The sequence below is a fragment of the Anolis sagrei genome, chromosome 13 (assembly GCF_037176765.1).
Source record: "Anolis sagrei isolate rAnoSag1 chromosome 13, rAnoSag1.mat, whole genome shotgun sequence".
NCBI lineage: Eukaryota > Metazoa > Chordata > Lepidosauria > Squamata > Dactyloidae > Anolis > Anolis sagrei.
In genome coordinates, this window is record NC_090033.1 from 8064033 (window position 1) to 8077141 (window position 13109).

The 13109-nt window shown below is 46.7% G+C and overlaps 1 protein-coding gene across 2 annotated transcripts in view; it reads left to right on the plus strand.

The window, feature by feature from the left end:
- The window catches only part of CAPZB (capping actin protein of muscle Z-line subunit beta), a 59461-nt gene that overhangs the window by 41379 nt on the left and 4973 nt on the right, over positions 1-13109 (plus strand). The window contains exons 5-9 of one of the 2 annotated variants that reach the window (XM_060758821.2): positions 2530-2671; positions 4662-4778; positions 9498-9563; positions 11153-11229; positions 12511-12628. In XM_060758821.2, coding sequence (XP_060614804.1) covers positions 2530-2671; positions 4662-4778; positions 9498-9563; positions 11153-11229; positions 12511-12616 — 508 coding nt within the window. In that variant the 3' untranslated portion in view covers positions 12617-12628. The remainder of the gene's footprint in view (positions 1-2529; positions 2672-4661; positions 4779-9497; positions 9564-11152; positions 11230-12510; positions 12629-13109) is intronic. The other variant, XM_060758822.2, reaches the window with a different exon arrangement.

Here is a 13109-nt window from a genome sequence, read left to right on the forward strand (position 1 = left end):
CGTAGGAGTTCTGTGTGCCAAGTTTACTTCAATTCCATCGTCGGTGGAGTTCAAAATACTCTTTGATTGGAGGTGAACTATAAATCCCAGCATCCCTGGTTGCGGAAACGGAGTGTCGACTTCTTCTGTGACGGCTTCAGAAAACTTGTTCATCGTTGGCAGAAAAGTATCCAATTGTCTGGTGATTATGTGGAAAAGTGAATATTGGGAGTTAAATAGCGTTTGATTTATTAAAATATTCCCATCCAAACCCTAAGTAATGAAGGTGGAGGCATTGCTTTTCATTCAACCCTTGTATATTTGCTACTCCTGAATCCCTGCAAGACATCTCCTCCCTTGGAGAAGCTTCCAGGCCTTCTCTTTTGCCCTTGTTTTCGTGCAGATGTTGGAGTTGGTCCCACCATCAATCACAACACCCTTCCAACCAGCTGGAGGCCCCATGACTTGGGTTCCCTCTTGTCTTCATTAGGTTTTTCCCTCCTTCTCCTTTTGGGGAACGGGATATCTTTCTTCTCGGAGAACGGGAGAGGAAGCCAGCTGCGAAATGCCGGTTTTAGGTTTCAGTGTGCTTTTTCACAGCTCATTGCCATTGATGGGAGTCCGTGGGGTTGCCCAAGTTGAGTTGCGTCGCCTTTTTCAGATGTTTGACCTATGATTTCAGCTGTTGTCCTCCTCCCATCAAACCCACAATCCTTACCGTCGGGCTAGAAAATGCAAAGGAGTCACCAGGGAGCCATCCAAAGCTCGTAGTTTCGGCCTCACGCTCGCTTGATGGATTTAATGTGACATGGCGGGATCATCAGAAACGCCATACAAAGAGACCGGGTGGAAGAGTTACGGAAACTGGCTTGTTCTGATCCCAAGTTTCTCCCCAGCCATAGCTATTGTGATCCAAAAATAATAATGATAATACAATTTTCTGGGCTTGGATCATAGAAAGACAGAGAGCTACAAAGCTGGCCTCGGTGGATATTGATTGGGTGACTCCAATGGAGGTCCATTGGACAACATAATTGGAGGTCCATTGGGTGATGCTAATGGAGGTCCGTTTGGTGACTTCAAAGGACATCCATTGGGCAACATAAATGGAGATTGATTGGGTGACTTCAATGGAGGTCCATTGGATGACATTAATTGAGGTCCAATTGGGGACATTAATGGAGATCAATTGGGTGACATTAATAGACATCCATTGGGTGACTTTAATGGAGATCCAGTTGGGGGGTATAAATGGATGTCCATTGGTCAACTTCAATAGAAGCCCCTTGGGCAACTTCAATGGAGGTCCACTGGGCATCATAAATGGAGGTCCATTGGGCAACTTCAGTGGAGGTCCATTGGGTGATATTGGAGGTCTGTTAGGTGACATCAGTGGTGGTCCATTGAATATCATTAATGGAGGTCCATTGGGCAACTTCAATGGCAGCCCCTTGGACAACTTCAATGGAGGTCCACTGGGGGACATTAATGGAGGTCCATTGGGCGACTTCAATGGTGGTCCATTGGGTGATATAAATGAAGGTCTGTTGGGTGATATTAACGGAGGTCCATTGAGTGTCATTATTGGAGATCCATTGGGCAACTTCAATAGAAGTCCCTTGGGCAACTTCAGTAAAGGTCCACTGGATGACATTAATAGAGGTCCATTGGGCAACATTAATGGAGGTCCATTGGGTGACTTCAATGGAGGTCCACTGGGTGATATTAATGGAGGTCTATTTGGTGATATCAATGGAGGTCCATTGAATGACATTAATGGAGGTCCATTGGGCAACTTCAATGGGGATCTACTGGGTGACATTAATGGGGGTCCATTGGGCGACTTCAATGGGGGTCCATTGGGTAATATTAATGGAGGTCTGTTGGGTGGCATTAATGAAGGTCCATTGCACACCATTGATGGAGGTCCATTGGGTGACTTCAATGGAGGTCCACTGGGTGATATTAATGGAGGTCTATTGGGTGACATCAATGGAGGTCCGTTGAATGATATTAATGGAAGTCCATTGGGCAACTTCAAAGGGGGTCCATTGGGTGATATTGGAGGTCTGTTGGGTGACCTCAGTGGTGGTCCATTGAATGACATTAATGGAGGTCCATTGGGCAACTTCAGTGGGGGTCTACTGGGTGACATTAATGGAGGTCTGTTGGGTGACATTAATAGAGGTCCATTGGACGACTTCAATAAAGATCTATTGGCTGACCTCAAAGAAGATCCATTGAGTAACATTAATGAAGGTCTGTTGGGTGACATTAATGGGGGTCCCTTGGGCAATTGGGTGACCCTCATCCTCAAAGGACGGCTATGGCAACCCCTCCCTGAACAGCTCTCGCTATGAAAATGCCATGATAAGAGTCTTCTTTGCCTTGAAGGCACACAATACGTCTTGAATCTCCCTATCCTTGGACCTTTTGTCTCATGGACGCAACCAATGAGCTCTCTAAGCAGTGGCTGGCCTTGCTGCCTTCCCCTCCCTTGGGGTGATCGTTCTCTCTTTCCTTTCTTCCTTCCCCTTGTTTGGTCTGCAGGTATTTTGAAGGGGGCGTCTCCTCCGTCTACCTCTGGGACTTGGATCACGGATTTGCCGGCGTGATTCTCATTAAGAAAGCTGGCGACGGATCAAAGAAGATCAAGGGCTGCTGGGACTCCATCCACGTGGTGGAAGTGCAGGTAGGGTGCCTCCTCCTCCTCCTCCTCCTCTTCTCTGTGGGGAGGAAACTCAACCCCGCTCCCCTTCTGCCCCAGTTACATTCCAGGAAGCTAATGAGCGCAGGTGCTCAGGCAAACAAGGCAGGGCTGTCCTCGGCCTTTCGCAACGCTTGACTTCTCCATCCCATGTTCTGTTTGTCAAGCTGGGAATCGAGATAGACACAAGATGATATCCGAACAGTAATAGTAAAAATAATATTTATTTATCGTGTCATAAGAGAGTTGAGAATACAGTTATAAAGTAGGAAAAACCACAAAGTTAAAATCTTGGCGTTAATGCTTCGTTTCCTTTGACCACTTGGAGTGCCTCAAATGCGGTCTGGCAGGGCTCAGACCGCATTGTAGTACGTGGTCTGTGGTTTGTTTTCCTCGCATGTTGTGGATTCTACTTTGTGGCCCCATTTCTTAAGGTTGGCTCTGCATCTTGTGGTGTCAGAGTGCAGTCTATTCAGCACCTTCCAAGTCGATACTCTTCTGTGTGCCCAGGAGGAGGTTTTAGCCTGCCACTTTTGGACTCTTGCTTGCTGAGGCGTTCCTGCAAGTATCCCTGCAGATCTTAGGAAGCTATTTCTTGATTTAAGACATTGGCATGCATTTTAGGTGGATGAGGAATCACCTGGTTTTCCCTGTAATAGGCAGTAAGAGCATCTGAAGCTTCAGAGACCTTCTGTTCAGCCATTTCAAAGCTCCTTGCTTGGGTGGAGATGGCATGATTGTCAGCATAGATAAAACTATGTTAGTTATTTCAAAGCTGCCTGCTTGAGCAGTGATGGCATGATCATCAGCATAGATGAAACTACATCAGCCATTCAAAGCTCCCTGCTTGAGCAGTGATAGCATGTCATCAGCATAGATGAACCTCTACATCAGCCATTTCAAAGCTCCCTGCTTGAGTGGAGATGGCATGATCGTCAGCATAGATGAAACGACATCAGCCATTTGAAAGCTCCCTGCTTGAGCGGTGATGGCATGATCATCAGCATAGATGAAAAATCTACATCAGCCATTTCAAAACTCTCTGCTTGAGTAGTGATGGCACGATTGTCAGCATAGATGAGTTGCCTTCGGGCTGATATGGGCAGGATAGAAATAATGTAAATAAATAAATAAACAAACTACATCAGCCATTCCAAAGCTCCCTTTTTGAGTGGTGATGGCACAATCATCAGCGTAGATGAAACTCTACATCAGCCATTTCAAAGCTCCCTTCTTGAGCAGTGATGGCATAATCGTCAGCGTAGATGAAACTACATCAGCCATTTCAAAGCTCCCTGCTTGAGCAGTGATGGCATGGTCGTCAGCATAGATGAAACTCTACATCAGCCATTTCAAAGCTCTCAGCTTGAGCAGTGATGGCATGATCGTCAGCATAGATGAAACTCTACATCAGCCATTTCAAAGCTCCCTGCTTGAGCAGTGATGGCATGATCGTCAGCATAGATGAAACTCTACATCAGCCATTTCAAAGCTCTCTGCTTGAGTAGTGATGGCATGATCGTCAGCATAGATGAAACTACATCAGCCATTTCAAAGCTCTCAGCTTGAGCAGTGATGGCATGATCGTCAGCATAGATGAAACTCTACATCAGCCATTTCAAAGCTCCCTGCTTGAGCGGTGATGGCATGATCGTCAGCATAGATGAAACTACATCAGCCATTTCAAAGCTCCCTGCTTGAGTGGTGATGGCACGATCGTCATCATATATATATATACAGGCTCCTTTCATGCATTGGCAGATCTTGGCTTGTATACCCCCACCACCACCACCACCCTTGGGACCCATGTTACTGGGAGATACTGGAAGGCAGAGCTTGCTGGGAGGGACGATAATTCTTTGAGGGAGTCCACACTAGGAGCTGACAGTCGGGAGACTTGGGGGCCGCTCCTCCATAGGGTCAGCGTGTGTCCACATTGATTGCGATGGTCCCTGACTCTGCTCCCTTCCTCCAGGAGAAGTCCAGCGGCCGCACCGCCCATTACAAGCTGACCTCCACGGTGATGCTGTGGCTGCAGACGAACAAAACCGGCTCCGGCACCATGAACCTCGGGGGCAGCCTCACCAGACAGGTACGAGACCTGGGGCCATTCGACGTCTATTTCCAAACCCTTACTTACTTAGTTGGTCCGAGTCGGGATTGGCTTGATGCACCTTCTTTCCCTTAGCACGTTTCTCTCTTTCACCCTCCATTCGTGACTCTTCAAATTCTACAGCACTGCTGGTCACAGCTGACCTCCAGCTGGAGCGTTCGAGGGCCAGGACTTCCCAGTTCTCAGTGTATATGCCAGAGTTTTTAAGGTTGGCTTTGAGTCCATCTTTGAATATCTTTTCCTGCCCACCAACATTCTGTTTTCCGTTCTTGAGTTTGGATGCCCCGGTCCTCAAACACTCTGTGCTTCATTCGGAAGAATGCTGCACTTGCGGAGCTCAGGTGCTGTTGTATTTCAGTGTCAGTGTTGACTTTGGTGGAGAAGTGGCTGCCACAGCAAGGTTGGGAGGACAATAGCTTTATAAACAAGCATCTTGGAATCCCTACGGATGCCCTGGTCCTCAAACACTCTTTGCTTCATTGGGAAGAATGCTGCACTTGCAGAGCTCAGGTGGTGTTGTCTTTCAGTGTCAGTGTTGACTTCGGTGGAGAGGTGGCTGCCACAGCAAGGTTGGGAGGACAATAGCTTTATAAGCAAACACTTTGGTCTCCCTACGGATGCCCCGGTCCTCAAACACTGTATGCTTCATTCGGAAGAGTGCTGCACTCGCAGAGCTCAGGTGGTGTTGTCTTTCAGTGTCAATGATGAATTTGGTGGAGAGATGGCTGCCACAGCAGGGTTGGAAGGATAGCTGTATAAACAAGCGGCTTGGTATCCCTATGGATGTCCTCAAAAACTCTGTGCTTCATTCGGAAGAATGCTGCACTTGCAGAGCTCAGACGGTGATGTATTTCAGTGTCAGTGTTGACTTTGGTGGAGAGGTGGCTACCACAACAGGGTTGGAAGGACAATAGCTTTCTAAACAAGCACTTTGGTCTCCTTACGGATGCCCTGGTCCTCAAACACTGTATGCTTCATTTGGAAGAATGCTGCACTTGCAGAGCTCAGGTGGTGTTTATTTCAGTGTCTATGTTGACTTTGGTGGAGAGGTGGCTGCCACAGCAGGGTTGGGAGGACAATAGCTTGATAAACAAGCACCTTGGTATCCCTACGGATGTCCCGGTCCTCAAACACTCTGTGCTTCATTCCGAAAAAAGCTGCACTCGCAGAGCTCAGGCAGTGTTGTATTTCAGTGTCAATGTTGAGGTGGCTGCCAGGGTAGCGGAAATGGTCAGAGTGAAGGATCAGAGTGAAGAGAGGGACCAGGAAGGCAGTTCCATCTTGTCTCCTGCATTGTGCTTATAATATAATGTAATGTAATGTAATGTAATGTAATGTAATGTAATGTAATGTAATGTAATATAATAATATAATATATTGTATATACATATAATATTGATAATATTATAATGTAATACAATATAATACTAATAATTATTATTAATATATTATTATATTACTAATAATATTACAGTATAATGTTATAGTACAGTGTAATTTATAATATTATTATTGTGCTATGGTAATAATATAATATATTGTATTTACATTTTACTTGTAAGCTGCTCTGAGTCCCCTTCGGGGTGAGTTATCAGGAATCTCGCTCTTTGGCGGGTTTAACAGTCCTCTGACAACTCGAAATAGTTCAGCTGGACGGTTCTTTGCAGATGCAATATTAGCGGCAAGAAATGATTTCTGTGCCGCCTGTGTCGTAAATAAATAAAAGAAATATAACTTTATAGTACAATATAGTAATATATAATATTAATATTGTGCTATGGTAATAATATAATATATTGCATTTACATTTTACTTGTAAGCCGCTCTGAGTCCCCTTCGGGGTGAGAAGGGAAGCATATAAATGTCGTAAATAAATAAAATAAATATAATTGTATAGTACAATATAGTAATATATAATATTAATATTGTGCTATGATAATAATATAATATATTGTATTTACATTTTACTTGTAAGCCGCTCTGAGTCCCCTTCGGGGTGAGAAAGGGGGCGTATAAATGTCGTAAATATATAAATAAAAACTCTTTTCAAAGTCAGGGCCGCACCATTAAACAGGGAATTACTCATTCAAACCCAGAACAGAGCATTTCTCAAATCTGGTAACATGTGCGGAATGGAATTTGGAGTCCAACACGGGCCTCCTCGGCTTTGAGAAAGGATCCCAATTTGGTGCTGGAATGCTTTGCCCACAATCCTCGCGACCGTCTCCCATGAAATTGACCAAGGCCAGGGGTGCAGGGCGGACCAAAACAAAGCGCCTGAGAGTGTGACGGATTCGTGAAGCGGCCGCAGCGCTTGCGGGGAGACGAACAAAGAGGGGGATTTGGGGCAGCCAATGGCTTGCAGGCGAGTGCCAGGTGCTCTGGCCAGAGAAAGGGGCCGCTTTGCTTCCCAGGCGCTCCCTCTCGGAATTGTTTGGCTCGGTTGGAAATGGGGCCAGGGCTCGAATCCTCCCTTCCTTCCCCTTTCCCAGGGAAGAGCGATCCAGAGAAAACCCCCCTTGGCAGCATGGAGGGTTTGCGGGGAAGAGAAAATGGGATCCGAGAGTCAGAAGGGACCCCCAAAGGCCATCCGGTCCAACCCCATTGTGCTCGGAAGACACCACCAAAACCCTCCTAGCAGATGGCCATGCAGCCCCTGCTTATAACCCTCCAGAAAAGGAGACTCCACTGACCTTCAAGGCAATCCATATCCCACTATTGTCTGAAGGGGCCCCCAAAGCCCATCCAGTCCTAACCCCATTGTGCCAGGAAGACACCACCAAAACCCTTCTAGCAGATGGCCATGTAGTCCCTGCTTATAAGCTTCCAAAAATGAGACTCCACTGGACTTCAAGGCAATCTGTTTCCCACTAGAGTCTGAAGGGACCCCCAAAGGCCTCCAGTCCCAACCCCATTGAGCCAGGAAGACCCCATCAAAGCCCTCCTGGCAGATGGCCATGTAGTCCCTTCTAATAAGCCTCCAAAAAAAGAGATTCCATCAGAATTCAAGGCAATCTGTTTCCCACTGGAGTCAAAAGGGACCCCCAAAGACCATCCAGTCCCAACCCCATTGTGCTAGGAAGACACCATCAAAGCCCTCCTGGCAGATGATCGTGTAGTCCCTTCTTGTAAGCCTCCAGAAAAGGAGACCTCACTGAACTTCAAGGCAATCCATATCCCACTAGAGCAGTGTTTCTCAACCTGGGGGTTGGGACCCCCATGGGGGTCGCGAGGGAGTGTCAGAGGGGTCGCCGAAGACCATCAGAAAATACAGTATTTTCTTTTGATCATGGGGGTTCTGTGTGGGAATTTTGGTCCAATGTTATCATTGGTGGAGTTCAGAATGACCTTTGATTGTAGATGAACTATAAATCCCAGCAGCTACAACTTCCAAATATAAGACTACTTTTCCCCAAACTCCACCAGTATTCACATTTGGGCATATTGAGTATTCATGCCAAGTTTGGTCCAGATCCATCATTGTTTTAGTCCAGAGTGCTCTCTGGATGTAGGTGAACTATAACTCCCAAACTTAAGGTCAATGCCCACCAAACCCTTTCAGTAATTTCTGTTGGTCATGGGAGTTCAGGGTGCCAAGCATGGTTCAGTTCCATCATTGGTGGAGTTCAGAATGTTCTTTGCTTGTAGGTGAACTATAAATTCCAGCAACTACAACTCCCAAATGACAAAATCAACCCCTCCCCAAACCCCACCAGTATTCCAATTTGGGCGTATTGGGTATTTGTGCCGAATTTGGTCCAGTGAATGAAAATACATCCTGGATATCTGATATTTACATTACAATTAATAACAGTAGCAAAATTACTGTTAATGTTGTGGCTGGGGGTCACGGCATTAGGAAGGTTGAGAACCACTGCACTAGAGTCTGAAGAGACCCCCAAAGCCCACTCAGTCCCAACTCCATTGAGCCAGAAAGACACCACCAAAGCCCTCCTAGCAGATGGCCATGCAGCCCCTGCTTACAACCCTCCAGAAAAGGAGACTCACCTGAACTTCATGGCAATTCATATCCCACTAGAGCAGGAAGGGATCCCCAAAGGCCATCCAGTCCCAACCCCATTGTGCCAGGAAGACACCATCAAAGCCCTCCTGGCAGATGACCATGTAGTCCCTGCTTATAAACCTTCAAAAAAGGAGACCCCACCGGACTTTAACGCAATCTGTTTCCCACTAGAGTCAGAAGGGACCCCCAAAGGCCATCTAGTCCCAACTCTTCTGCCAAGAAGAACCCATCAAAGCCCTCCTGGCAGATGGCCATGCAGCCCCTGATTATAGGCCTCTGGAGAAGGACACTCCACTGGCCTTGAAGGCAGTTTGTATTCCTCTAGAGTCAGAGGGGACCTCCAAAGGCCACCTGGTCCAACCCATTCTGCCAGGGAGACCCCATCAAAGCCCTCCTAGCAGATAGCCATGCAGCCCCTGCCAGACTTCAGAGCCTCGGCAGCCATCCAGTCCAACCCCGTTCTGCCATAAAGGGAGATAGGACAAAATATATAATAAGAAATAATAATAATAATAATAATAATAATAATAATAGAAATATATAAGAAATGATAATAATAATAATAATAATAATAATGCTCTTTCTGGACTCAACAGGTCAAGAAAGGTGTGTTTCCTCGTTTCCCCGCCATAGTCGGCATACTCCTCTTAACCTCTTGGTTTCCTTTTCCGCAGATGGAGAAAGACGAGACCGTGAGCGACTCTTCCCCGCACATAGCCAACATCGGGCGCTTGGTAGAGGTAGGCCTCTCTCGACCTTCATGCTCACCATCCCAATTGCCCAACTTCGCTCTGTTTGTGCGGCTGGTTTCCATTTGATGGGCGAATGCTGCCCTCTTCTGGTCAGGATCAGTTCTTATAATGCTTCCGTGGCCTGGTTTGTCAGAAATAGAAAAACAATTATCTAGGTATTTTTAATTACAAAAAATGTGAGTCAAACACTGTTAAATGGATGCAATGACTCAGCAAGATCTGCAGTTCAATATAAATAGTTGTGCCTGTAGCTTAGTACACCTCAGTGTTAGTTGCTCTCAGTTTGAGAGAAGCCTCAGCATGAGAAGGCCAGTGTGCCTCAGTATGAGAGAAATCTCAGTATGAGAAGGCTCCAGTGTTAGTTTGCCTCAGTATGAGAGAAATCTCAGTATGAGAAGGTCTCAGTATGAGAAGGCTCCGGGGTCAGTGTGCCTCAGTATGAGAGAAATCTCAGTATGAGAAGGTCTCAGTATGAGAAGGCTTCAGTGTCAGTGTGCCTCAGTATGAGAGAAATCTCAGTATGAGAAGGCTCCAGTGTTAGTTTGCCTCGGTATGAGAGAAATCTCAGTATGAGAAGGCCTCAGTATGAGAAGGCTTCAGTGTCAGTGTGCCTCAGTATGAGAGAAATCTCAGTATGAGAAGGCTCCAGTGTTAGTTTGCCTCAGTATGAGAGAAATCTCAGTATGAGAAGGCCTCACTATGAGAAGGCTCCAGTGTTAGTTTGCCTCAGTATGAGAGAAATCTCAGTATGAGAAGGCTCCAGTGTTAGTTTGCCTCAGTATGAGAGAAATCTCAGTATGAGAAGGCCTCACTATGAGAAGGCTCCAGTATTAGTTTGCCTCAGTATGAGAGAAATCTCAGCATGAGAAGGCCTCAGTATGAGAAAGCTCCAGTGTCAGTGTGCCTCAGTATGAGAGAAATCTCAGTATGAGAAGGCTCCAGTGTTAGTTTGCCTCAGTATGAGAGAAATCTCAATATGAGAAGGCTCCAGTGTCAGTGTGCCTCAGTATGAGAGAAATCTCAGTATGAGAAGGCCTCAGTATTTTTAATTTTATTTATTAATCAATTTTATATACCGCCACTCCCCGAGGGCTCGGAGCGGTTCACAATATACACACGTAATACATAACATTAAAATCAAGGAAAATTTCGATCAGCAAGGTTCATTGAAAAGTATGAGAAGGCTCTAGTGTTAGTGTGCCTCAGTATGAGAGAAATCTCAGTATGAGAAGGCCTCAGTATGAGAAGGCTCCAGTGTCAGTGTGCCTCAGTATGAGAGAAATCTCAGTATGAGGAGGCCTCAGTATTTTTAATTTTATTTATTAATCAATTTTATATACCGCCACTCCCCGAGGGCTCGAAGCGCTTCACAATATACACACGTAATAAATAACATTAAAATCAAGGAAAATTTCTATCAGCAAGGTTCAAATGAGAAGTATGAGAAGGCTCCAGTGTCAGTGTGCCTCAGTATGAGAGAAATCTCGGTATGAGAGAGGCCTCAGTATGAGTATGAACACCTGGGTTAAAGGTCTTTGGAGCAGAGCCTTCACCTTCCCTCTTTCTCCCATTTGTAGGACATGGAGAACAAAATCAGGAGTACGCTGAATGAGATCTATTTTGGGAAAACGAAGGACATCGTCAATGGGCTGAGGTAATGACCGGAACGCCCTCCTTTCCCCTTTCCCCCCAAACCCCAGAAGAGAAGAAGAACCACCTCCGCGGAGTCTCTTTCCCTTTTGAGAAACTTGGCTCCCCAACGTCCAAATTGATCGGAAATCTTAACAATGTTGACACTGCAACTACTGTATTTCTCCTGATTCTAAGATGCCAACACCAACCAAAAATACTTAAGACACATCCCATTTTTAGAGATGTTCATATGGGTCTTTGAATCGTAGAAATACAGTACGTGAACTTTCTCCCTTCTCCAGCTCCGAAGAAGCCTGTTTTCTCCAATTGAGGCCTGCTTTCTCCAGCTTTGAGAAGGGGCCCTACATCCCCTCTCTCCCTTCAGCTGAGAACCTGTTTTCTCCCTTCTCCAGCTCATGAGAAGGAGCCCTATATTCTCCCTTTTCCAGCTCTGAGAAGGAGACCTGCTTTCTCCCTTCTCCAGCTGTGAGGAGGCCTGCTTTCTCCAGTGTAGGAGGGCTGTTTTCTCCCTTCTCCAGCTTTGAGGAGGGAGCCCTACATCCCTCTTTATGCTGCTGAGGAGGCCTGCTCCCCCTTCTCTAGCTCTGAGAACCTGTTTTCTCCCTTCTCCAGCTCTGAGAAAGAGCCCTACCTTCTCCCTTCTCCAGCTGTGAGGAGAGCTGATTTCTCCAGTGTAGGAGGGCTGGTTTCTCCCTTCTCCAGCTCTGAGAAGGAACCCTACATTCTGCCTTCTGCAGATGAGGAGGCGTGCTCTCTCCCTTCTCCAGCTCTGAGAACCTGTTTTCTCCCTTCTACAGCCCTGAGAAGGAGCCCTACCTTCTCCAGCTGTGAAGAGACCTGCTTTCTCCAGTGTAGGAGGGCTGGTTTCTCCCTTCTCCAGCTCTGAGAAGCAGCCCTACATTCTGCCTTCTGCAGATGAGGAGGCCTGCTCTCTCCGTTCTCCAGCTCCGAGAACCTGTTTTCTCCCTTCTCCAGCTCTGAGGACAGCTTTCTCTTTTCTCCAGCTCTGAGAAAGAGGCCTGCTTTCTCCTTTTTCCAGCGATGAGGCCTGCTTTCTTCCTTCTCCATTTCTGAGGAGGCCAGCTTTTTCCTTTCCCCAGCTCAGAGAAAGAGGATGTGGATCCTCATGTGTGGATGCAAACTCGCCTTTTTGTGACTTACTTCCTTCCTTCCTTTTTTCCTTCCTCCGAGTTGGCTTGGGTGCCTCCTCTGTCCTCTTCTGACTCTCCTTTCCCCCTTCTCCTCCCTTTGTCCGTCTTCCCTCGCACTCGGCCTTCTCTAGATCTATTGACGCCCTCCCCGACAACCAAAAGTATAAGCAGTTGCAGCGGGAGCTCTCCCAGGTCCTGACCCAGCGCCAGATGTACATTCAGCCGGACGATAACTAAGGGCCGCCCCAGGTACCCCTCCCGCAGGAGCCAAGCGGGGACTAAACCCACCCACCCACGCACTCGACCCCTAACGCTGGCGGCCCAGGGGACGCAGCATGCCTTGCGCACCCACCACTAACCCCTAACTCTCTGACCCGCTTGCATACGAGGCCTGTCCTTCACCCTCAGGCAGGCCCTTGCATTTGACATGTGGAGCCTTGCGTGTGGTTTGGCTCCTGGTTTGTACACGCTTCGGACAGGTAAGGACCCACCGCAACCAGGGCTGTGCGTAGGCCGTATTCGGATTAGTACTATTACCCCACGTTCCCCCAGGAATCGGGCCCAAAAAAGCTCTCAGTGTCCGAAGTGCTTTATTATTATTATTACTATTACATTATCAGCATCATTATTATTTAGTATTATGTATGTGTGCGCGTATATATTATTATTTAGTGTTATATATCATTTAGTATTATGTATGAGTGCGCATATATATAATCATTAATATTAT